Source organism: Peromyscus maniculatus, chromosome 7, assembly GCF_049852395.1.
Source record: "Peromyscus maniculatus bairdii isolate BWxNUB_F1_BW_parent chromosome 7, HU_Pman_BW_mat_3.1, whole genome shotgun sequence".
Lineage (NCBI taxonomy): Eukaryota > Metazoa > Chordata > Mammalia > Rodentia > Cricetidae > Peromyscus > Peromyscus maniculatus.
Genome location: NC_134858.1, coordinates 42,149,153 through 42,174,874, shown reverse-complemented (window position 1 = coordinate 42,174,874; position 25,722 = coordinate 42,149,153). Strand labels below are relative to the sequence as shown.

Below are 25,722 nucleotides of genomic sequence, written 5' to 3'. Positions count from 1 at the left end.
GACGCCCCCAAGAGACTGAAGGACCCTTCCACTTCTTTCCTAAGAAGTTCCTGCCTGGGACCCAAAGCACACAAGGCATAACAGGGGACTGGAAGAGATGTAAAGCCTAAGTGGGAGAGATCAGGTTAATCTCCAGAGAGACTGGATTCCCCATGAGGCCAGCCCAGTACCTGGAGGAGTAGAGAAACTGAATGAATGAATGAATGAATGATTGAAATCATGAACTTAAGAGAGCCAGAGAGTATTTATAAGTAAAAATCAGAAGAGAACAAGACCCATGAGTCTTAAAGAAGGCTCCTTGGCGATGTGATACGTGAGCCAGGATGTAGCAATTTGGAAATCAAACAGAGAATAAAAAGTAAAAGGAAGACCAGGAAGTAGGTGAGTGAGAAGCTCAGAGCTGAGATCAAGCCAGGAGGCCTGAGCCCTGAAAGGCCCACCCATCATTGTGCAGGTTAGCATCTCGCTGGAGGGAGAAGCCAGTTTCTTGGGAGCTAGACATCAGAGAGTAACTGCCCCTTGGCCTGATGCTCCAAGCCAGCAACCCAGGATTTAAGGAAGGTAAATTCTCACTCCACCTGAGTGTCTGTTTCCCCAGCCTCTGTTTCCCTACCTGTGAGGCTAACGTGAGACTGGGTACCTGGAGCCCCTGCCCTGATCAGTCTGTGTCCAACAAATGTGAGATCTGCCCTTCCGATACTGACTAGTTTAGGAGTGGTCCAGTTTTCAGTCCCTGCCAGATCTCTGCAAGATGCGGAAAAATTAATAGTAGTTACAGTCCCAGACTCCTGGCATCTAGGGGACCTCAGCAGCCAACTTTTAACAGCCAGCTCCTAAATCGGAGTTAAAACCTCATATCATGCTTGCATCTTTTAACTATTTACTGAACAGCTGGAGTTGGAGTGTGCCCAGGCCACTGATATAAGAGATTAGTTATTTTCTGATAGACAAGGTATGAGTCAAGAGGAACCTTCAAGAAATAATCTTGTCTTTTGCTTTCCCAATGCTGAAATAGATGCTCAAATAAATGGCATGACCAGCGTGATGGTCACACAGCACCACAGGACAGAATAAGAACTAGATCCTTTTATACAATGACAAGTCTTTACCCTGATAAGCCCTAAGGTGAGACTTTGTCCCTGAGGCCACAGATTCTGCTCAGGCTCCAGTACAGCTGGTGAGTGCTGGGCAGTCCTAGACAAAGCATACTACCTCTCTGACTCCCTCAGTCTTCCTATGTGTAAAATGGGACAATAATAATCTCTGTGCCACAGGGTGGCCACAAGGCTCAAAATGCAGAAGCATGCATGAAAATGTGTAAGCTGACCAGTTCTCCTCAGGTGGCTAGGCATTCTTTTCCAGAATGAGGCTGCCGTCTCTTTCTTCTCCAGTCAATTCTAATCCATAGTAAGCTTATGTACTGTCCTTCATTTGAAGGGTTGCTAGAGACCCCTGGCCACAAAGGGTTGGGAAACAGGACATGGGAGGAAACCTGGCCATCTACAACAGAGCCCCAAATGAATGGTGTCTAGTTTTGAGTCCTGAGGTGAGTCTCAGGAAAGACAGGAGTTGAGGTCCACAAAGTCTGGAAGTGGACAGGGGGGTTGGGGTGCAGGAGAAGAGGATGTCCTAGGCTGAGCACAGCCCCGGGAAGGACACGAAAGAGGAGCCGGGCAACAGAGAGACTGCAGCCTGTAGCTCTCAGCGCAGCAGACTCTCCAGTGGGTTCAAGAAGGAAAGGGGAGCAGGGAGGAGGACTGGGGAGGCCCTGGCATGGCGAAGAATCTGAGTGTCGAGCCTCACAGACCTGTTGCTTGGTGTCTAGTCCATTTCTGAGAAAGCTAAAATCTGCCCCTTCACAGCCTTCAACGGAGGACTCCTAGGGTGGAGCCACCGTCCAGGGCAAACTGCTATACCATGGGCCAGCGGAAGTAAGGAAAACGGGGGAGGGAGGGCATAAGGGGAACACAGAGCACGTCAGCAGGCTCAGAAAGAGGAAGCAATTCTCTCTCGCTTCTGCTTCTGGGCATGGGAAATACCCACTCTTCTCCCAGTCCACAGCAGATGTCCTTGTCCTCACCTGAAGCCACCAGCCTGGGCCCAGGATTACCTGGGGCTCCAGTCTCATCCTCCTTTCAAGTTCCTAAAAGGTTTGCTGAGTCCCGGGCACTTCCAAGGGACCTGATAGGCGCCACAGGCCATGCCGACCACGCCAGAGTTGAGAGTGTTATTGGGGCTGCGTAACCTGTGAGTTCAAAAGCAGGGTTCAGCCTGCAGAGCTGGTATCCGAGGAAGAAGGAAGCCGAAGGCAGCAGACTCCCCTTTCTGCATCTCTCACAGGAAGGAGTTCTTTGAGGAAGGGAGAGGATCCAAAGCTGTGAAGGGTCTCTCTCCACAGGCTTGGTGTGTGGTGTTCAAGCCTATCTTAGCTGGGAATAAAAGGGTCCCCAGCCCTGGCAGGAAGCAGGAAGAACCTGCTAGGTCTGGCTCATTCCTTCCTCTGCAGTCTGCTGTAGGCCAGTGAGAGAGAAGAAAAACACAAAACAAATAAGCACAGGGGGCCTCAGCAACAATGAGGATAAGGAGAACAAATAAGGGCCAGCTCTCCCCTTCCTGTCTCTGTGCTGGCCTCAGCATCCTTGGGGCTGGTTGATGCAGTGGCGGACTTGAACAGCCCAGGTCTCTTATGCCTTCCTTCAGCCACAGCTGATCCAGGGATTCAGCCTCTCTGGATGGAACCACTTTATACCAAACACTCACTGAGCTACATCTCCTAGGACCAGCTCCACCTCCATCCAGTAGGTCACATGCAGAGGAAGAAGCGATGAGGTAGAGGGAGGTAACGTGCTCTACAGTCCTTGTTCTTAGCTGCTTCATTCAGCCTCAGCCAGGGGCTCTCCACTGCTCCACCAGGGGCTCCCCACTGCTCCACCAGGGGCTCCCTGCTGCTCCACACCTCCAGCTGCTTTCTGCCATGTGGGGAGGGCCTTGTACAGGACAGCAGAGACTAGGGGATAGAACCCACCCTGTGCCCCATGCCCATCCCAGTTCAGGAGCTTAAACAGGGACATGGTTTCTAATTGTTCTGGCCATGTGTGGTGGGCACTGAGGCCTGTCACTAAAGGGAGGATGGGTCAGAGGGCACCAGCACCCATGAGGAAAGGTGGAAAATGGCCAAACCAAACACGGAGGTGGGAAGGACAAGGTAAAGACCCAAGTTCAGCCCTCAAGGAAGCTGGCCACTGATGGAAAGGTTAAAAACCATGTCTGAAAACACTGTTCTAACCACGTAACTCCCAAATGAAGATGACTGGTTCTCCAGCCCCTGGTATCAACTTTACATGACAACCTACCCTGTGGGTTCTGGGGCCCTTTCCACTCTGGGCTGTGTTGGACAGGAGAAGGCGGGCTGGCCTGGCTATGCTTCCTGAGACTTTCTCTCCTGGAACACATTTCTAACCCCAGGGGACAGTTGCTTCTCCGAGTCCCATAAGAAAACTGCTAAGGGTGGTCAGGCCCATCCACAGAGGTCCAACTCTATGAGAGCTGGAAGAGGACCCAGAGAAGGCTTCTCATTCTCCACACTCAGGGCCAGGCCAGGCTTTCAGGGTCCAGGAAGGCTGAAGGAGCTCATGATGACCCAGGAGCCTTTTCCCTGTGTAAAGAGATGCTAAAAAGAGAAAATGGCTTGGGAAGGGCTTTGCTATGCCATCAATCTTACCTGACTCTCCCAAGAAAGAGTAGAAGGATTGAGTAATGTATTTGTGTTGTGAGTGATCCTCGGTGCTAGGCTTGACGGCCTGGGCCCTCATAAGACCTTACTCAGACATCAGACCCACTCAGGAGTTTTCCTACTCACCTCTTCTGACCTCCAGAGGCTAGATGCATCTCCATCAGACTCTTTCATTGGAGAACTTCATGTAGCCGCCATCTGGACTGCTCATGTGGCCACTGATGGTGAAGGGTGGCCCCACTTCTAAGTCCTTCAGGTTCCTGAGACAGATTTCCAATAAAGCCATTGAAACTGAGAACCAGCCTCTCCCTGGGGCCTGTCTCCCTAAACTAGAACCTACAAAGTGGTTCCTAGAAATAGGGACAATCTCTAGGTCACTGGCTCACTGACTTATCTTCCAGAAGAAGATTCATCTCATCTCTCAGGGCCAGAGGAGAAGCAGGTCTGCCCAGTGGCAGGAAATAGTGAGACAATGTACCCCGAGAGGTCTTCCTGACTTCTGTTCCTCAAATCCATGACTTTCTTTGATTTCTCTTCTTTTTTGAATCCTACACTGTGCCCAAGATTGCATTATTTGCAATCAGATTTGTCTCCAGCATTGACAGTGACACACTTATGGACAGAAAATATGCCAAGTCATCTTTGTGTTCTTGGAAATAAATACCATAAAACTGGCTATAATAAAACTTCTCTTAAAAAATAATGAATAGGTGGACAGGTAAGTGAGTGGATGGATGGATGGATAGATGAATAGTGTATAGGTGAATAGAAGGATGATACATGCATGCATGCATGGATGAGTACATGAATGCATATGTGCATCTATGAGTGGATGCATACATGAATGAATATATGGACTCATGGATGAGTAATGGGGGTTAATGGGTAGATGAGTAGAGCAGATGGGTGGCGCATAGATGAACTGGTGGGTAGTGGGGTGGGTGGACAGGTAGATTGATGAATAAGTGGGTGGGTGGGTTGATGGATGGATGATTGGTGGGTGTTATGGGATGGATGGATGGATAATGAGTAGATAAGTTTGTACATGAGTGGAGGAGTGGGTAGATGGATGGATACTTGGGTGGCATGTTCTCTGTCTGAGAGTGAATACTAGGATGACTGCTGTCAAGAGGGCCTCCCATGGTGCTGTTTGTAGGCATGCTTTACTCTGAGAACTTTCTTAAATGGAGTATTTCTGGTTTGCTTAGGAAGCATGGAGAAAGCCAGGGAAGGGAAGCAAATAAGTTCCATTTCTGTCTCTAATTCCTTTTTCATTATATTCAGCCCCCAATGCCAGCCCACCCAGATCTGTCTTGGATCTACTCACCGGATCTGGTATAAGTTGAAGACAAAATTAGGCCCTGGGAAGACAACCAGAAACAAGAGTGAAGATCTCCAGGGGAGGTGACTATCATCTCTCTGGGAACATGTGGTGCTTCCCTCGCCTGCCCATAGGGTAAACAGGCTGGCCTTGGGCTGTGGTGTGGGGTTCTCAAGACCCTTCAGGGTCCTTCTAACAGGAGCCCTGATCACCCTAGGAAGGAAGCAATTCTAGCACAGAGCCCCCCACAAAGAACCAGACCTAAGCTTCACTCCAGCTTCATGTTCCAACTCTATGATTTTCACCGCATACCTGTCTACTTCAATAATGGAAGCTGAGGGATGAAGACGCCACTCAGTTCGTAGAGTACTTATCTAGCATGTGTGAAGCCCTGGGTTCCTTCCCAAACACAGCATAAACTAGGTGTGGTAGTGTGCAGCTGTAATCCTAGCACTTGAGAGGTGGAGGCAAGAAGTTCAGAAGTTCAAGGTCTCCTTAGCTGCATAGATAATTCAAGGCCAGCCTGGGCTAGAGACTGTCTCCAAAAAAAAAAAAAAACAAAAAAAACAAAAAAAACAAAAAACGTAGGCTGTAGCTAAACATGATGATGCTTGGCTCTATTCCCAGAACTCACTAGGCTGAGGCAGAGAGAGGGGGAGTTTGAGGTCAGCCTTGTATCCATATCAAGGCCATATATAAGAACAGGGCAAAAATATAATAACTTCTTCATTGTGTGGAATTTTAAAAACACATGCGGAGGAAAAGTACATTGGTACACGGTAGATGCTCAATAGATCCTTGTAAATGAACCCCTGGGAGGTTTCCTCTGTCAGTGTCCCAGCATGCTCTCCTGGCTTCCCCAGTTGAAAAGACCACAGCAAATTCCGGAAGACACATCAAAGGGTTGGGGACGTATGCAGGAGACACAAGAGACTGACACATAAGGAGCCAGCTTGCCGCCCTGGCCTTCCAGGCACTGCTCTTAGTCTTGGGGAGTTCAAAAAAAATAGAAGCTGGCTGCTTCTTCGAGTGGGAGGAGCCTCCAGTCCCTCAATAAAGGCCCCACCTCCCCATCTGAACCCCGCCCCCACCTTCCCATCTGAGCACACCCTCCACCCCCACCCCACCCCACCCCACCCCACCCCACCCCGCAAGTGCGCTTCAACTGCTCAGCTGTTCACTCGAATCTTCAACCACTGCAACCACCAGAGGAAATGTTTTTGCATCTCGCTGGGCTGAAAGGCTTGCCACCCCGCCCAGCCTTGCCAGCTCTACTGATGAGGAAGGGCAGAGCAGAGCTTGGGGCTGGTTGGCATGGGGCTCACTCACCGTCCCAGCAGTACCCGCGCTGGTACCACTTGGCTAGGCTGTAGCCCAGGATGGACACAAGCAGCAGTGACAATCCCACTCCAAGGATCATGCCCAGTGTGCTGATGGAGTCCTCACCTGCAGAGAAGCCATGAGTCCTCACATCCACCGTACCAAAGCCCTGCACCACCTCACAACTCCCTTGTCTTCCTCCCACCTCCACCCACCACAGTCCTCCAGAAGCCTGCCAGGCTAAACTGGCTAGTTCAGCCCTACTGTGCTGTCGTGGGAATGTCTGACGCCTGAATTTTGAAACTGCATTTGTGTGGTATCTTCAGCATGTTAATCCAAAGGCACAGCACCCCTCTAGCAACAGATACTTCATGACTGGGGAGATTCCGAAGTCATGGGCACTTTACTTAATAGAAGATGCTCTGCCTACTCGAAGAAGAACCTGGGAGGCCTAGCCTCAGCATAATCATAGTGGCCAGGAGGGGCAGCCTGGAGACCCTGAAGGACACAGACCGTAGGATCCCAGGTCTCTCCTCCTTTTGCAGAGCCATGTGCCCAGTCTACCCAAACAGCACTCTGCCTGCTCTTTGCTCTTGTTCCTTCTTCCCTTTTGTGGGCTGAGCTCTCGGCTGAACATGTTATTTTTAAGGCTAAGCCAAGAGCAGGAGACAAAGAGTGTTTGGAAGCGTGTGCGGGGTGAGGTGGGGGGGGGACTGAGGTGTGGCGGGGTCGTGAGAGGACAGAACAGAAACACAGAGAGTGACCAGGCTCTGAGGCTGATGCTGGGCACACCATGGCAGCTCACCTGTGCAGGTGAGGAAGGGGATGCTTTTGAAGTATGCTAGAGAAATAGAATGACTCCCTGTGTCCTGAGGGGCAGAGGCTCGAGGGATGTTACCACAAGTCTGAGAGGTGTGTCGGTTGAGCACAGACATTGGGAGTAGGCTAGTGCATGAAGTCCAGCCCCATCATTTGCATTACCCTTCTAGATTTCAGCAGTTCTGGTGGATTATTGAGACTAACACAAAATGCACAGTTACTGGGACGATTAATGGAGATGTCAGGAAAAGAAGGTCTTTGGGATCAGACCCAGCACACACTATGTACTCAACAGATGTTAATGATATCATTACTGTGTCATCATTATCACCACCAGATTCATCAAACACTGCAAGTGTGTTATTAAGTACATCACTATTTGCTTCACCCAAACCACTCTCTCAAGCTCCTGATCTTCCTTCCCAGTAAAATAGCAAGGTTAAAGTCAGCCATGGCGGCACTTGGGAGGCAGAGACAGGTGGGTCTCTGTGGGTTTAAGGCAATACTATATATACTGAGTTCTAGACCAGCCAGGGGTACATAATGAGAACCTGTCAAAAGAAGAAAAAGAAGGTTATTGTTCTCCACTCCTGAAGACAAAATGACTGTCAAATGTAGAAAAGACAGGGTCTCTCTTTCTAGTCATAAGTTTCAGAAACCCAGACCCATAGAGAAAGGGAAGATATTCACAGCTTGGACAGGAAGTAAGAATAAGATTGGCCCTCCTGGCTATGTTAGAAAAGAATCCCCAGCCTAGGGAAAAATCAGGAGATGAAGGACAAGTAGTTTACAATGATGTCAGTGAATCTCAGAGAGGGAATCCATGCTCTTTACCCAAAAATTGAGCCCAAAAGAGACAGCAGGATTCTCAGATAGAATTGTGGGAACCCAGAGCTAGGCAGAGCCCCAGAAAGACAGTCAGAACCCACTTAAGAATAGCACCTGGGTAAATGGAGTCTCAGACAGCCTTAGAGCTGCTATGCCGTGTCACAGCCTGGGACAATCAACAGCTCATCACCAAGAGAGGCAGAGGAGTCATGGAGCCCCTGCAGACCTGAAGAAGCCACGTGGAGGGTCCCCAGAACCCCTCTGCCGTACCTTGCCTAATTGATGCTCAAACCCATCACCATGTAGATCACCGTGGGTGTTGGTGTGAGCTAGTGACATCAGGAACTCCTCATTGCTCCTCCAGACTCTTTAACTCCCTTAGAACTAAGGAGGAACAGGGATCTCCAACACTGCTGGAGAGTCTGTCATCCGAGCCAATTAAGACTAAAACTAGACATTAGGTTCTAGGAACAACGGAGTCACATCTCTGGCACACTTGAGTTTGTCAACTACATTTGTCCCTGCTACTAACAGCATGACAGTAAAGGTTACCAGAGTCTCAAAGGGATTAGCAACCATACAGAAAGGCTTGGTGGAATGGATTTGTGCTCTTCGGTACCTCTGCAAATGTATAAGGGCATAGCGTCCACTACCCACCCTCTTGAAGCAGAGAACAGCCCTTTCAGATGCCAAACCTTCTGTCACCTTACCTTGAATATCCCAGCCTTCAAAACCATAAGCAACAAATTCTCGCTCTAAAAAATTAGCCTGTGTCACATACCAAGGGACTAGAACAGGCAGAAAAACATGTTGAAAAGCACTGAGCTAGAAGTTGTCTCAGTGGGAACGAGAACAGGATAGGAGAACTGTGAAGAGCCGTGTGCTAGCCCAAGATGTTAGAATTCTGCCCTCACTCCAGCTGTGTGACTGCACATGCGCAGTCCAGGAGTTAAGCAAATGGTCTTGCATCTTACGTCATCAGTGTGAGCTGGCGACTACCATGGTCACACAATCAGCGCAGGCGTGGTGTGTAGCTCCATACCGGGAGCCCTTAAAAGCCGGATGCAGACCCCACCCTCTCTCTCTGCTCTGCTCCCTCTCCCCCATCCCACCATCTTTCTCTCTCTTTCCTCTCCAGGCCTGACTTTCCTCTCCAGGCCTGACTTTCCTCTCCAGGCCTGACTTTCCTCTCTCCTGTCCTCCCCCCCTTTCCTCCTAATAAAGCTCTGAATACTGATACTGGGTATTTCCGCCAGTAACCAGCACCACAACCAGTGCCGCTTATCATTCTTTTATTGTGCCGTGTACTTGGATAGGACATTCAGCCCGCTCTGCATCCAGGGCTGAGCCTTGTCAGAAACCTATACCAAGGGCCTGCAACTGCCCGCTCCGCTTTTTCATTTGCCCAGCTCCCGGACCCTCACCCGCCAACCAGACAGATGAGTTTTTCCCCTTTTGGACCCCCGCCGTTTCCCACCACTGCAGCCTGAGCTATATTCCTTGCACCAGACCCCCGGGGGACCCTCGGGCTGCACAGTAACCAACTCATTCTCTCTCTTGACAAAGAGGTCAATTCTGTCAGACCCCTGGGGTTCTTGTACTGGTATGCTCCCAGCCCTTACTCCTCTCTTGACGAAGCAGGGCGTAACCTGTGCTGATTCATAGATCCTTCTCGGGGACGCCCCGGGACTGGAGTCTGATCCCGTTTCTTTATTTTAATTTTTTATTTTTCTCTCTCTGCGCTGCAGCCATGGGACATAGGGACTTCCTAAATATCCCCAGATACCATTAAATTTGGCTGCTTGAACCCCAATCTTTCACAGGATTTACCTAACTTCTGCCAGCAAACGGGCAAATGAAGAGAGTAACCTTATCCCCACGCTTTTACCCACGCTCCAAAGCCCCTCTCACCTTCTGACTCTCTTTCTCCTGACCACGTGCATCCCTGAACCTAAGGAATCTCTGACTTCCAAGAACCTTATCTTGTCTGTTCTTCACTCTGTGCTCCACGCTCCGCTCTCTGCCCTCTCGTATTGGGCAGGCTCTACAGTATCAGATGGGCCACTTCTGTCCAACCCTGGCTCTCACCTTAACTCACCTTAACTCCTCCCACTCATTCTCAGGCTGCAGTGAGAAGCACAGATGGGTCTGAAAGCAGGCTAGGATCCATGGAAACAAGTTTACGATCAGGACCCACATGGGGATCACAGTAATCAAGATGGCTCTTTAGCCAGAGATCAGTTTTTAGCCAGAGATCAGTTTACACCCTGCCTCCTGGCAGGTCTTCCTAAAGTTGTCCTCAAGCCAACAGACATCGGAAAAAAAAAATTCAAGACATGGAACAAAATATGTCTCTTGTCCCCCAGACCTCCCTGACATAGGACTAAAACTTAAACATCTGGAGAGCAAGGCTCCTGACTCCACAGGGTGAAGTTTCAGCTATGGCATTTAAGGTGTGCCGGGGGAGAGATGAAAAAAGCCTAAGAACAGAATTGACAAGTGCTGGCACACACTGCCCGGCTGGCTCCCGAAAGCCACTGGGTCCCTGTTTTAAGTGCAGGGGGGCAGGGAGGGGGAAGCCATGCGGGCTAGTGCATGCCCTGCCAGGCCATCAATTGAGCCTTGTTCAAAGTGCCCCTAGAAAGACAACGGGTCAGCTGACTGCACCCAGGCACTGAGGGGCATGGGAGCATCAAGCTGAGACCTCCAACAGACTGAGGCTCGGCCACAGGCTCGCTTGCAGGGAACCCAGACACAGCATGGAAGCAATCCATTTCTTTCCTTTTGGACACCAGAGCCACTCACCCAGTCCTGGGAGTTTTGGGGACTCACCTCTCCTCATTTCCCTATTGTTGGGGTAGGGAGGACAGCCTTACCCACCTCACCAGACTTAATTGTGCTCTCAGGGTTATTTAATGGGAAGAGATTTTCCAGCTAAGGTAGGAGCTTTCATTTCATTGCTCCCTCCATGTGCCTCACTCCAGCCTGTCAGCAGTGCTTCTACTCCTCATGCACACAGACAGGGCCCTGATCTCTGCCTTGTCCCTAATTCCACAGAAATAAGTTCTCATGCACCACAAGCTTTTCTCTTCCCAGTTCCCTCTTCTAATTAACTGCTCAGCTAATGGTTACAGGACCTGCTGCGGGCCACAGGAATATCATAAGAACTCAGCTGGTTATGGCAAAGTCACTACCTGGAGGAATCAGGGAATTCCTCCAGAGGAAACCAAATCCCAAGGAGTTTTTGGTGTTACTTGGCTTGTTATATATCAGCTGTATTCTGTTATGAAAATCATGTGTGCCTTCATAGATTTCCCAATTGACTTTTCCCTAAGAAAGGCTAACAATGTGGACTGATCACTCTCTGGACATACACATTCCAGGTATTTGGAGAACAGCCTCAGGAAAGGCTTTCTCTGGAATCAGATATCTCCCTTGGCTACTTTCAAGGATTAGCAGTAATAACAGTCCACATGCAAGTCTCCTGATTTAAGATAAATTCCACAAGGAGACACCACCTAGGTCAGGTGGACGTTAAGTAATAGCTTTACACAATTCAGCTCGGACCCTCCTTTCTTACAGCCTTACCAACTTGATAGACCACTAACTCCTTACCTAACCACTTCTAGGAATATTTAGATAACCTTCTGCGCTGACAGCTATGCTCAGCCAGAACCCCAGTTCAAGCCTCCCTGTAATTATCATCATTGGCAGCATCTGGCCAGGTCCATCCCCAGATGGAGGAAAGTACTTTATCAGAGACACCTCTGTACTCTCTAAGAACAGACTTAAGCATCCAGGCTACCTGTTTGAGAAGGCCTGGAGGATGTGCCAATTAAGCCTTACTTCTTTTCCCAAACCTTACCACCAGTTCCAGATCTCCCTTTAACTATCACCAGAGGCATCTAGCTGTACACAGGTTGCCTAGCGACTGAGCACACTTTCCCCCACCCTGCAGAAAAAACAGCAGATAGCTTGGACAGATAGGAGCTACAGGAAAAAAGAAGACAGTTTTATTTTCTCCCATCCCTAGCAACTTATAGATTCTTAACACTTTCTACCAACCACGTTTAAGATCATAGTTGAGCACATAAGAGTCCTCTTCTTAGATATTACCTGAATTTAGCCTTTAGTTAATTCATTTCCCCATTGGTCACTTCCCTTTGAGGTTGCAAATGATAATTAACAGTTATTGCCTCCCTATGTGATTCTTATCACCCCTCCATTTGACCCTGGAAGCCTGGTTTTGCACTGCTAAGGGAATACTGCTTGTAAGTTTATATATACCAGGACTCCCAGGGCACGAGAGGACAGAGAAGAGAAAAGAGAATGGAAGAACTAGATGGGTAAGAACTTGAGAGGAACAAACTGAGATGGGGAAGAAGTAGATTGAAAGGCTACAAGAGAGTACTAGAGGAACAAGATGGAAGATGAGAAAGAGCCAGATGGGGAAGAACAAGATGAGGTAGAACGAGAAGAGGAGAGAGGAGACGGAAGAGGAGATGATATGGGAAGGAACAAGATGGATGAGAACCTAGAAGGGGCAGAACTAGATGAAGGAATTAGGATAGAACCTAGAGGGGATCACAGACAAGTGTAGAGAGAAATCAGGCTAAAGATGACCTAAATATGAGAGCAGAATATAAGCTTATAACTGTCACAGAATAAAAAAGTATATGGACTAAGGAGTTTCGTGTACATAGATTCATTTCTTCTCATTAAAGATTAATTATCAGCTGGTTGTAGATTCTTTCCAGACCCTGGGAGGGGACTATTGAGGGGCTGGACCCCCATAGTCCCCGATAAGGACCACCACAGAACTGGAGTCCAGGGATCATCAAGTAAGAAACTGTAACAGCTAAAAGGTATTTACACCTCCAGACCCAAAAGTGTCTGGGTTCTACAAAAACAGACTTTAATATAACCATCTACTACTGTTAAATGCTCTCGACAATTGATCACCTGTGTCTCCTAGAGCTAAACTAGTAAAGGAAACAGGTGCCTTAAATAATCTACCTCTAATAAAGCTTATCTCAGGTAAAAATTAAGCAGAGTACTGAACACTACAATGGCCACTAATTTTCTCATGGCTGCTTCTCAACATGGTCAAAATTTTCCCCAAGCTCCAGAAACCAGCTTAAATCCATCTGGACAGGTTGGATCTACTTCAGATAAGTGCCAAACACAAACTCCTCTGGTCTGGGAACACTCCAAAAATAAAAAATAAAAATAATAATGATTCTTTTTTCTCTAAGCTTTTTCGGTCTCAGCAGTATCCTGTCAGCCAAAGAGTTCCGAGCCAGAAAGGATGGACAGCTCCAAAGACAGCCCACCATCCTAGGACGCCTGTCTACCTCGAAAGACCCCCTTCCCTACCGCCCTAAGAGCCAACCGACGCCCACCAAGTCAGCTGGAAGCAGTTTTTCTGGAAGAAATGACACCCCTATTTCTAGTCACTCACTCTTTTATAATAAGCAAAAAGTCTGGAGTGTTAGAATTCTGCCCTCACTCCAGTTGTGTGACCGCACATGCGCAGTCCAGGAGTTAAGCAAATGGTCTTGCATCTTACGTCATCAGTGTGAGCTGTCAACTACCATGGTCACACAATCAGCGCATGTGTGGTGTAGCTCCATACCGGGAGCCCTTAAAAGCCAGATGCAGACCCCACCCTCCCTCTCTGCTCTGCTCCCTCTCCCCCATCCCACCATCTTTCTCTCTCTTTCCTCTCCAGGCCTGACTTTCCTCTCTCCTGTCCTGCCCCCTTTCCTCCTAATAAAGCTCTGAATACTGATACTGGGTTCTGTCGTGACCATGACCTTTCCGCTGGTAACCAGCACCGCTTATAATTCTTTCACAAGACACTTCCAGGCATCCCACAAGTAGTGGATGACATCTTTTCTTCACAGGCACAGCTTTATAGAAATAAGCAGAGAAGACAGAAACCCTTGCCCTCATGGAGAATATGCTCCAGTAGAAGGAGATAGCCAATGAGCTAAAGAAGAGAAAGAGAGAGAAGAAGAAGAAGAAGAAGAAGAAGAAGAAGAAGAAGAAGAAGAAGAAGAAGAAGAAGAAGAAGAAGAAAGAAAGAAAGAAAGAAAGAAAGAAAGAAAGAAAGAAAGAAAGAAAGAAAGAAAGAAAGAAAGAAAGAAAGAAAGAAAGAAGAAATTTAAATGATGCATGAGACAGTGGTGTGTGCCAGGGAAAACACATAGAGCAGAAGAGCTAAAATGTCCTGTGAGGGTAGAGAGGAGAGTCTAAATAAAGTGCTCAGAGAAACCTCGTGAAGGAGGAGTTGACTAGCAGATGCCCACTGGAGGTGAGAGAAAGAAAATGCCAGGTAGACACCAAGAGTTAAAAAATGACCTCAACCTCGACAAGCCGGGTGGTGGTGGCGGCGGCGGCGCATGCCTTTAATCCCAGCACTCCGGAGGCAGAGCCAGGCGGATCTCTGTGAGTTCAAGGCCAGCCTGGTCTACAGAGCGAGTTCCAGGACAGGCACCAAAACTGCACAGAGAAACCCTGTCTTGAAAAAAAAAAAAAGAAAGAAAGAAAGTCCTCAACGGAGGAAGCAACAAGTTCCTAGAGAACTGTGGCGCCCTGTTTGGTGAGGAGTGCAGGAATGGAGTGGGTGGTGGGAACCATGTTACAGGGCTTCAGAGACAAAGAGGGGAGCCTGGCCTTTCCTCTGAGCAAGCTGGGTAGTCAGTACAGGGCTCTGAGCAGAGAACATCTAAAGACAAAAGACCAAAAGTAAAAACAAAATGCCTGCATTTTAGCATCCAGGACATAACCTGGAACCAGTGACATATGGTGTCTTCAATGTTTGGAGCCTGATCCTAAAGACCCATGGTGTACTACAGAAAGGGCCGATCTTGAGAAAGACAACATTCACTTTAAACTGTACTGCTTAACAATCTAGTGAGATGCCCGCCTATCTAAGCAGATACAGACGGCTCACAAATGGCCTATGAAATAAGAGCAGATAATCACCCCTTCCCCCCAGCTGCTATAGAAGAAATGCTTCTCCCTTTGGGCAGTATGTACCCCCCACCCCCCCACCCTCCCCCATCCCCCCCACCCCCCACCCCACCCCCGGAACTCACACACTGCCTTCTACCAGTATATTCCAATAAGTTCCCACTCACTATCTTTTCACATAATGGGTAAATTATTTTTATCACTCACATCACTGGCCTTTCTAGACACTGTGTCACACGATAGAAGGACATGATCGATGGAAGGCGAGCCCCGACTGTTAGGAAAGACAGAAAGGACCACAGCGGAGAAGGACCGTCAGGAGGCCTCTGCAAATGCTCGGGTGAGAGACCAGCATCTGAGGAAACACAAACTAGGAGCCAAGGCCAACACAAAAGCAAGGTCCTGACCCTAGTCTCCTGTCAGCTGCTGTGATAAAACCCTCTGACCAAAAGCATGTTAGGCGAATGAAGGTATCTGACTTACACTTCCAGGTCCCGGCTCATCACGGAGGGAAGCCGGGGCAGGAACTCAAGCAGGAGCCATGAAGCCCATACTGTTCATGGGCTCATTCGCAGGTTTTGCTTAGCTTTCTTAGACATCCCAGGGCTAGGGATGTTTCTGCCCACAGTGGGCTCGTCCCACCCACATCAGCCGCCAATCAAAACAATCTCTCATTGATCCGGGCCGCAAGCCAATCTGATCTGGGAAGTCCCCCAGTTGAGTCTCCCACAGATGACTCTGGGCTGTTATCAGGTTGATTCGCTGAAGCTCACTACTAACTAGCACAGTCATCTGTGAGAGGGAGGACAGATTCCAGAAGCTCTTCAGCAACTACAGACGTGGTGACCAAGAGCGGAGGGGCAGGACCAGCCTTCACATGTTAGTAGCACTAGCAGTGACTGCTGAAGCTGGGATTTTGAAGGGTTTTATCAAAGAGACGTGGCCAGAAACAGAAGACACCAGAAGGAAGCACTAACAGTCACTGGCCTGAGATCCAGAGGTGAGGGAAGGAGGCGCCATCTCTGTCTGTCCCAGCCCTGTCTGTGCCTTCTGAGACTGCTTGCAGGAACACCAATTACTCTGACTTACCTCTCAATTTTTTTTCCAGTGTGCTCCTTTAATAGATATTCCTTACTTAGTCTCTTCTTTATACCCTTAAATTTTTACCGTAAAATATCCCTGCTATAGCCATATAGAATAGCATGGTAAGCAACAATGTACTTACTTCTAAGGAGTATAAAATTATGCCGTTCTTTATGGTGATATTTTAATTGTACTGAAATGTGATTTTATTTGTATGTTAATAAATAAAGTTGCCTGGGGGTCAGAGCTAATAGCAAGCCATAGCAGAAGCTGGGCAGTGGTGGTGCACGCCTTTAATCCCAGCTCTTGGGAGGCAGAGCTAAGCGGATCTCTGTGTGTTCAAGGATACAGCCAGCATGGAGACACAGGCCTTTAATCTCAATACCAACCACAGAAGACCTGGAGGTCTGTACAGACAGGCAGTAACGAGGAGGTCATGTGGTTGGGTTTACAACCAATGAGAAGGCAGAATAGAAAGTCTATAAAAAAGACAAACAGGCAGGAAGTAGCTCTCTTGCTGAGAAGGACAGAAGCGACAGTGAAGGGTAAGGTTTTTAGCTCTTAGCTATTGCTCTGACCTCTTGGGCTTTCATCTTTGCATTGGCTCTGTGTTTTTTATTTAAGATGGTTACACCTACAGCTCTTGCTTATTGAAGAGCTCAAACAGAGATCAAAACTAGTCCATGTGCCAAGAGTAAGTGACTGTGAGTGCTCTGTTCTCAGTGGGACATCTTTATCAGCCCCCTCAGTCAGCCAGCATTGCTGAAGAGGAAGCAGGAAGAATGGAAGAGTCCAAGAATAGGGACAAGTGCTGAGGAATGCTGGGTATGATATGGCTATTGTTCTCATAAATTCACAGCAGCTGTGGTGACCTGCACAAGACCTGCGAAAGACCAAATCAGCCAAGTCCTAGCATGGGTTGGGGAGGGGCTCACCAGGTCCCATCTAAAACCGAGGAGCCGTTGGCAGTTGCTGGAGAAGGAAGATTCATTCTTCTATGGGGATGTGGACAAGATGGTAGGTTGTCCATGCATCAAGGGATGGCCCACACATGGGTATGTACAGAAGGGCAGCACTAACTAGACTTAGTGAGTTATTAAAAGAAAAAAGGGGACGTGAGTTGAGAGGTGGATGTGATGGGGGAATACCAAGGAGACTTGGAAGGGGAAATGGGGGATCAATAAATCATATTTCATTTCAATGCTGGCTGAAATTCTCAAAGAAAAATTTATCTTGAGATCTCACTTTTAGAATAATTCTTCCTTCCTTTCCCCTCTAAGTAATCCCTCTCCTGAATTTGGTATTTATCTTTCCGCTGCATATTTTAAAAGCATAGTTTTTACATAAATTGTATAAAAACATCTTCCTGCAAGCTCTACATTTTGTAGCAGTTGCACATATTACTTTAAGGACAGAAAAAATGAAGAGTTTTCTGGAAAGTAGAATTAAGCTCCATTTTTATTTTTCTGCGTTCAAAAAAACTTACCAAGGTCAACTCTCACCAAGTCAGATTTTGAACAATTTTAACAGCAGAAAGCCTTTGCTTGATGTTTTATTAATTTAGGCTCTCTTTAGTATTTTTATTACACTAGAGTGTGTGTGCCCACCCATGCCGCAGTACACATATAGAACTTGGGTCATTGGGCTTGGCAGCAAGTAGGTGCCTTTACCTGCCAGGTCATTACAGACCTGCCAGGTCATTACAGCGACCCTAAATTAGGGGTTTTAAATTTAAAACTTTATATAGTTTTTGAGGCAGCTATGCCAGGAATACAGATCTGAGAAAGTTTATTAACTTAGATGTGTTTCTTTGTTTCTATTTTTACCAGAACCTCAGCCTGTGGCCTATGGGAAATCTGTCTGTCTCTTTCTGTCTCTGTCTCTCTGTGTGTGTGTGTCTGTCTCTCTCTGTCTCTTTATCATTCTGTCTCTGTCTGTCTCTCACTGTCTCTGTCTCTATGCGTGTGTGTAAGTCTGAGTGTGAGACCAGAACACATCCTTGGGTGTCACTTCAGAGGAGCAGTCCACCTCACACTGCTGTTTGTTGCTCTGAGACGGGTTCTCACTGGCCTGAAGCACACTAAGTCGTCTAGGCTGGCTGGCCAGTAAGATTGAGGGATCTATCTGTCTGTCTTGGCCTCCCTCCCAGCACTGGGTTTACAAGTGCCGACCACCATGCCCAGCTCCGTTGGCACGGGCCTCAGAGAGGGCACTCAGGTCCTCAGACTTGCAAGGCAAACATTCTGTGAAATGAACCATTTCCCCAGCCCCCGCAGTCATTATTCTTAATTGTCACCATCTCAATCATTTCCTGTCTTACGATTTCCACATAAGTTAAGACAAGCTCAAGGGTCACAATGTCAAAAGTAAATGTAAGTGGGAAATGGAGACTTTGTAATTACCTGGTTACTTATGACAAGCAGAAGTAGGAGGGAGTCAGCCACCTTATGACGGCACAGCCCCAAGGACAGAACACTCGGGGAATGTCCCTTGGAATATGAGTCCATTGCACTGTCAGCTGATACATCAGACTGTGACTATGGCCAGAGTGAGGAGCTCTCCTCTGAGATTCAGATTATTGTGTTCGGGATCCACCTAAGCTCTCAGCAAAACCCATGGATACCCTTAGCACCAACCTGACATTCTGCACCCAGGGAGCATTAATCCTCATACTCAAAAGGTTGGTATGGAGCATTTATGTGCCAAGCCCTGTGCCCAGTAGGCATAGAGTGGTCATGGCAGAGGAGTCCTGACTTCATGAAGCATGGTTCGTGGGAAGCCAGTTAAGTAATCACTCTGGATCCTATCTGTCGGCTGAAGAAGTACAGGGGATCAGAGTCCCGGTAGGACAGGACTACTCTAAGAAGCCAGAAAAGGCCCCCTTGAGTGTGACACACAGACAAGGCCCAGGGGATAATGTGGATTTTAAAAAAAAAAAGTGTAGAGCAGCATTTTAGATCAGAAAACAGTATGGACAAATAGCTTGCAATAGAGAATAGAAACAGTGGGCAATTAGAAATATTGAAAGGATAGGGTATGAGGCTGGAGCATACCCCAGTGTGGGGCTGGGGTATGGAGTAGGGCTGGGTGTGGGCTTGGGCTGGTGTGGAGTGGGGTTGGGTGTTGATTAGGGCCAGGTGTGGAGTAGGGCACAGAGAGGGAGGAATGAGAACAAGATGAAGAGATTATCTCGGCCAGTCCTGTGGCCCAAGCGAAGGAGTTCTACTCTGTGGAAAGCCGCCTAAGCAGGTAGTGGTACAAGGCCATGACCAAATACGACCTTTCTAAAATCTACCCTAGCTGCCGTGTAGAATAAATTCCGGCAGAAAAGAGTGAGGGGTCCCTTTAGAAGGAAAGAGGAAACGGTACCTTGACCTTGGGTGGTAACCTTGCCACAGGATATATGGATCAGTTGTCAAATGACCAGACATCTGGCAGGTGGCTTTAGTGGGAGGAGTCCACCTTAAGACTTGTAATCAGGTAGCTAGGGAGCAGGGTCAGCCCGGAGAATCTTACAGCTTAAGAAGAGGGAAGGGGTGCCTCCCAAACAGTTCAAGCTAATCAACTGTCTCACTTATCCAGAGGGCCTGATCCAGTTGGGGGCTCCTCAACCTTTGGTTCATAGTTCATGTGTTTCCACTACTTTGGCTATTTGTCCCTGTGCTTTATCCAATCTTGATCTCAACAATTCTCGAACATACAATCCTCCTCTTTCGCCCCCAGGCAGTGGGACCAGAACCTGTCCTTAGTGCATGAGCTGGCTGTTTAGAGCCTGGGGCCTATGCTGGGACACTTTGCTCGGCCTGGGTGAAGGGAGGAGAAGGGGACTGGACCTCGACTGAATCTACCAGGCTGAGCTAAATCCCCAGGGGAGTCCTTGCCCTGGAGGAGGTGGGAAGGGGGGTGGGTTGGGGAAGAGGAGGAGGGAGGACAGGAAAATCCGTGGCTGATATGTAAAATTAAATTAAATTATAGAAAAAAGGAGGAAGGGGGAAAGGAGGGGGAGGAGAAGAAAGGAAGGGAAGGGGGAAAGAAAAGGAAAGAACTAAACATAATTCAAAATTCTAAAAGGTAAAAGAAGCATAAGAGGAAGAGGAGGAGAAAAAGGGGGAGGAGGAAGAGGAGGAGGTGGAGGAAGAGGAAAAGGAAAAGGAGAAAGAGAAGGAAGAAGAGGAGGGGAGAAGGAGGAAGAGGAGAGGGAGAAGAAGGGGGAAGAGGGAGAGGAGGAGGAGAGATAAGATTCTGACATAAAAAAACATGAAATTTTTTTGTTCTCAGTGAAACAGAAAAGTCCTAATTTTTTAAACAACCACTTAAAGCCTACAGGCAAACAGCAGAGGAAAAACATCTATTCTAGAAGATCTGTGAGAATTTGGTAAGAAAGGCAAGAATCTCCAACTTCTGTTTCAGCTCAACAAAGTGGAGACTTCACCAGACTGCTCAGGCAAAAACACAGAAGGTGCTGTGTGACAGCAAGGCCAGCTGTAGGCCGGGGAAGGGAGGCAGCCTGGACCCAGGGCCTCGGCAATACAGCATTGAGACTGTTCTGCCGCTAGTCAGAGGAGACAGAGGACTAAAGCCAATATACTCAAAAGATGGGCAACCAGACTAAAAGACTGACCAAATGTTGGGTTTAATAAAAAAAATTATTAAATGGCCACCAGAATTAAGTTTCCAGAGCTAAAGTAAAATATGATTAAAGCAGCAGAGGACACTGGGTGTGGTGGACACTGCAGTCTTGGCACTACGGGAGAACTGTGGAGGCTGAGGCAGGAGGAGCCTTGTGTTCAGGAGTTTGAGGCTATCCTCAGCAACACAGCCAGACCCTGTCTAAAGAAAAAAAATTCTGGCTGGGCAGCGGTGGCATATCCCTTAATCCCAACACTTGGGAGACAGAGGCCAGCAGATCTCTGTGAGTTCCAGGCCAGCCTGGTCTACAGAGTAAATTCCAAGACAGCCAGGACTGTTACACAGAGAAACCCTGTCTCATAAAAACGAGAGAGAGAGAGAGAGAGAGAGAGAGAGAGAGAGAGAGAGAGAGAGAGAGAGAGAGAGAGAGAGAGAGAGAGAGAGAGAGAGAGAGAGAGAGAGAGAGAGAGAGAGAGAGAGAGAGAGAGAAGAAATAAAGCCCTGTCTTGAAAACGGCAGTAGGGCAAAGCTAACACATTCGCTGGAAGGGCTCTACAACAGACCTGAGCCGGAGACTAAAGAAAGCTTGGAGCAAGCCAAAGGACAGGAGGGAAAACATGAGGTGAACAGCAGAGAAACTGAGGTACACGGTCAAGTGGAGCCATGGTGTTAGACAGAGGAAGAGAGAAAAGACCAAAGGAAATACTCAGAAAGTTACATAAAACTTTTGAAATTTATTTAAAAAAAAAAAACTAGTGAGTTACACACCTAGAAACTCCAATAAGAGACGTACAAGTAGACAAATACTTACAAAACAAAGCTAAAAACCAAAGATGAGGGACAAAGAAAAGCAGGGAGAAGAAGGTAACTGGGGGCTCATACGGGAGCAGGGCCGTGTGCCAAGCAGCTGCTTCTGGGTGGAAACAGCAGCGATCGGAGATACGGTGCCCAAGGGAACCCCATCAGCAAGAGCCCTGCATTCAGCAGAGCTGTCTTTCGATAATGAAGACAAAATCAAGACAAACCCTTTCAAGATTAAAAAAATATTCTAAATTTGTTGCTGGCTAGTCTACCGTATACAAGTTAATGAAAGGACTTCTTCAGGCTCTGAGAGCAAATGACCCTGCATGATCATCGGAATACACACAAAGCGCTCCACAGTGCAGTGGTTATTACCTCTGCTTGACATGCAGAAGGCCCTGGGTTCAAGCCTCAGTAGAACCAGGTGCTGGTCTATTAGTCTTGGATTTAGACTACAGTTCACTGGTTGAGCACCTATGTGTAGCAGCATGAACACACACACACACACACACACACACACACACACACACACACACCGTATGAGCACCAATAAAGATAATTCCTTAACTTTTGTATAGATGTATATTTCTATGCTCTTCATAGGTATAGAAAGCAATTGCATGAAACATTATAAATGATGTAAGGCTGGGGGCTATAACAGTGGAAACATATTTGCCAGTAGATAGCACAAAGGAAGTGGACGGCTGCAAAGTAGTGTAGAGCCAACTGTGATCACAGCTGATAAATAATCATAGCAGATTCAGTGAGAGACCTTGCCTCAGAGAAAGAGAGAGAGAGAGGGAGAGAGGGAGGGGGAGGGAGGAAGGGAGGGAGGGAGGGAGGGAGGGAGGGAGGGAGGGAGGGAGGGAAGGAGGGAGGAAGGAAGGAAGGAAGGAAGGAAGGAAAGAAGGAAGGAGAGAAGGAAGGAAGAAGAGAGAGGGAAGGAAGGAAGGAAGGAAGGAAGGAAGGAAGGAAGGAAGGAAGGAAGGAAGGAAGGAAGGAAGGAAAGAAGATCTTAAATCGCCATTTCTAGAGGGTCACTAGAAAAAGAACAAATTACTCTTGCTCAGTAGTTCTCAACCTTCATAATGTTGCAGCCCTTTAATACAATTCCTCACACTGTGTGGGGTGACCCCCAACCTAAAATTATTGTCGTTGCTATTTCATAACTGTAATTTTGCTACTGTTACAAATCATAATGGAAATATCTGATATGCAGGGGATCTGATATGTGGGCCCTGTGAAAGGATCCTTCAACCCAAAGGGGCTGCAACCCACAGGCTGAGAACCACTGATTCTCAACAAGCTCAAAGAATGAAAACCATTATCAGAGTAGAAGTTAATTGCTTAATTAAATATAAAAACAAAAGAGCCTATCCGTAAAAGCCAAAGATCAGTTCTTTGAGAGGGTTAACAATGCTGACAAACCTTAAGCTTGATTATAAGCAGACCACCACCACCACCACCACCACCACCACCCAAATGACTAGATTCGTAAATTAAGGAGGAAAATTCCACTGACTATAAAAAAAGGATTCCGAAGGAAATCCAGGAGCGACTGGCCCCAACAAAGTGGATAATTCAGATGGAGTTGTCAGCTTTCTAGACAAACTACCAAAGGTGACTCAAAAAGAGCGTGTTTCCTGTTCCTGTGACCTTAGGCTCCACTGTCCTACAGGGAAGAGAGCACGCTTCTCCCCTGCCCCCAGCATAATATGGTTATTAGTTATTTCAGAATTTCATGCAATGTATCCAGATCAGACTGGATTCCCATTCATCCCGGGTCCACCTTCCCACCTTGGCATCTTCCCCTTCCCCTGCCCAGAAAAACCCAAAACACCACCAAGTTCAATGATGTTGCCTATAGACTCACTGGAGCACAGTCCAGCTCCCAGTGGCCAGCCTCTTAAAGAAAACTGAGTCCTTCCCCACCCCCACCCCCACCAGAAGCCATCCACTGTGAAGACCCACACTTCAGCATCCCGACCACAATTTTTGTTTTTTGCGTGTTTTGGGGTTTGGTTGGTTGGTTGGTTAGGTTTTTTGTTGTTGTTGTTGTTGTTGTTTATTTATTATTTTGATTTTTTGAGACAGGGTTTCTCTGTGTAGCCTTGGCTGTCCTGGGACTCAGTCTACAGTTGGCCTCGAACTAGTAGAGATCCACCTGCCTCTGCCTCCTGAATGCTGGGATTAAAGGCGTGCGCCACCACCGACTGGCTCCCTGTCACAATTTTTAAGGGCTCTTCAATAGCTTCCTGTCTGGATTTTGTCTTTTTCTGTCAGGGGAGGGGGGACAGGTTGTCACAGAAGCCTTCATGTCTCTCCTTCTCAGTTATGAGTCTGCAGTCATCAATACCATTGCATTAAAATAAAAAAAAAAAAAGCTTCCTTCCCTCCCCATAGCAGCTGGAGTTGGCCGCAGCACAGATCTCAGACATTAACACGTTTTCCTGCTGCCAGCATGGATCGTGGACATCAACCTGGTTTCTGAAGGCATCACAGACATCCGCATGGCTACAGCACAGACCCTGGGGGTTCCTCCAGGAGAGTCAACCCAGAAAATGAGCCGCCCTTTGTCTTGGACAGCCTGCTGCTGCTCGGCCAGGGTGAGCTCGCGTTCTCTTCACCAGCTTTCCCACCTCTATTGCACACTCATTCATTAGGCTGGCACTACAATCCGCCGTGTGTCACACAGTATATTATTTTGCCTGAATAGCCAGCTGCACATGCCAATACTTCTTGCAACGAGTCATTGGCCTGGTTCAAGGTTTCTGAAGCACCATAAATGCAGGAATCACTGAGACTCATCCTGGGTATCCCGTGGTTGCCCGGAGTCAGGGTAAGCGACCATGCAGCTGGGCATCGTATCCAGGGGCAGCACCCATGGGCGTTCCAGGCAGTTGCACACCTCCCTGCCCTCAGTACTAGCTGTCCCACCAGCACCCCAGGCATCGTGCTTGGAGAGGCTCAAGTGGGGGCGCCAGCCTCGCGCAGGCTGCGACAGGGTGAGGTCAGCCGGGTGGTGGCCCGAGAACTGGCCCCACTTGGCCGTGACACGCTTCGTTGTCTGCCATGGCGTCCCACACCTGTAACCACTCTCTAGTTCTGCTTTTCTCCACCAGTGCCCCACCCCGTTCTGCCATCTTCTTTTCCAGTTCCATGAAACCAGTTTTTAAAAGCATCTTCCCATAAGTGCTGCCCTTTTTAGTTGTTCCAGAGATAGTGGGTACTCTGTGGGCTCACCCTCTGCCACCAAGGCTCCCCTCAAAGTCTCCATGGGTCTCTCGGGCTCCTTGGAGCCGCCAAAGAGCTGCAAAAGTGGCCAGTGGCCACTGCTGTCTTGGATCTGTCTCTCCAGGGCATGCTTCTAAGCAGAGGCGTATCTCTTCCATGGAACTGGAAAGTATCCAGTCCCGCCCCTGGAGATGCTTTAGGCTCTTCAGGCCTCCGACTCAACAGGTTGAGAAAGGAGTTACAGAGCTGGAAGGTATGGCCAACCCAGACTACTGAGGGTGGAGGTGAACTACCACTCCACACCGGAAGTGCGGGGATCCTCGAGGCTTCTCTTAGCATTACTACACCATATAACTAAGACAATAAGAGACCAGAGCCAACCAATTCAGGCAGGAAGTTAAACAGTGCTTGTTAGGTCCAAAGTGGGCCGCCAAATGGCAGTGCTAGTGACAACAGAAAGGCCCCAGGAGGTTTTCAGAGACACCAAACACATGAAAAGCAGGCTAAGCATGTGAGCCTGCGCAGATCTTCACCCACTGATGCTCAGAAGTCTGCCTGTGATCCCTAATGCAAGAATGAGTTTGGACGGAAATAGTCACCTCACTGATCACAACTTGCCATGACACAGAACGAAGCTCAATGTCAGGTCTCTTCCTCCTTAGCAATGTCACGGTGGTGTCTACAATACCAGTGGTAGTGAGCAGGATGTGTGGTTCCCTTCCAAGCAACAGGGAGGTTAACATCAACCTTTATGCTGATGATAGGGTTTGTGAAAGACAAGGAGGGAGCCCCAAGACTCTGTGAGTCTTCCATGTGGGGAGATAACTCACTTGGTAAACGCTTGCCTTGCAAGAGTGAGGACCTGAATTCAGTCTCCAGAATCCACAGATAAACAAGCTGAGTGTGGTGACACATGCTTATAATTCCACTGCTAAGAAGAGACAGGCATAAAGCATTTCCCTAGGGTGCAAATTCC

The 25,722-nt window shown here is 48.1% G+C and overlaps 1 protein-coding gene across 1 annotated transcript in view; it reads right to left on the bottom strand.

The window, feature by feature from the left end:
* Smim35 (small integral membrane protein 35) overlaps positions 1–25,722 on the bottom strand; it is a 79,847-nt gene that overhangs the window by 4,096 nt on the left and 50,029 nt on the right. The window contains exons 2-4 of the mRNA XM_042280811.2: positions 6,384–6,500; positions 5,061–5,094; positions 3,860–3,993 (exon numbers count right to left, since the gene is read on the bottom strand). Coding sequence (XP_042136745.1) covers positions 3,894–3,993; positions 5,061–5,094; positions 6,384–6,500 — 251 coding nt within the window. The 3' untranslated portion in view covers positions 3,860–3,893. The remainder of the gene's footprint in view (positions 1–3,859; positions 3,994–5,060; positions 5,095–6,383; positions 6,501–25,722) is intronic.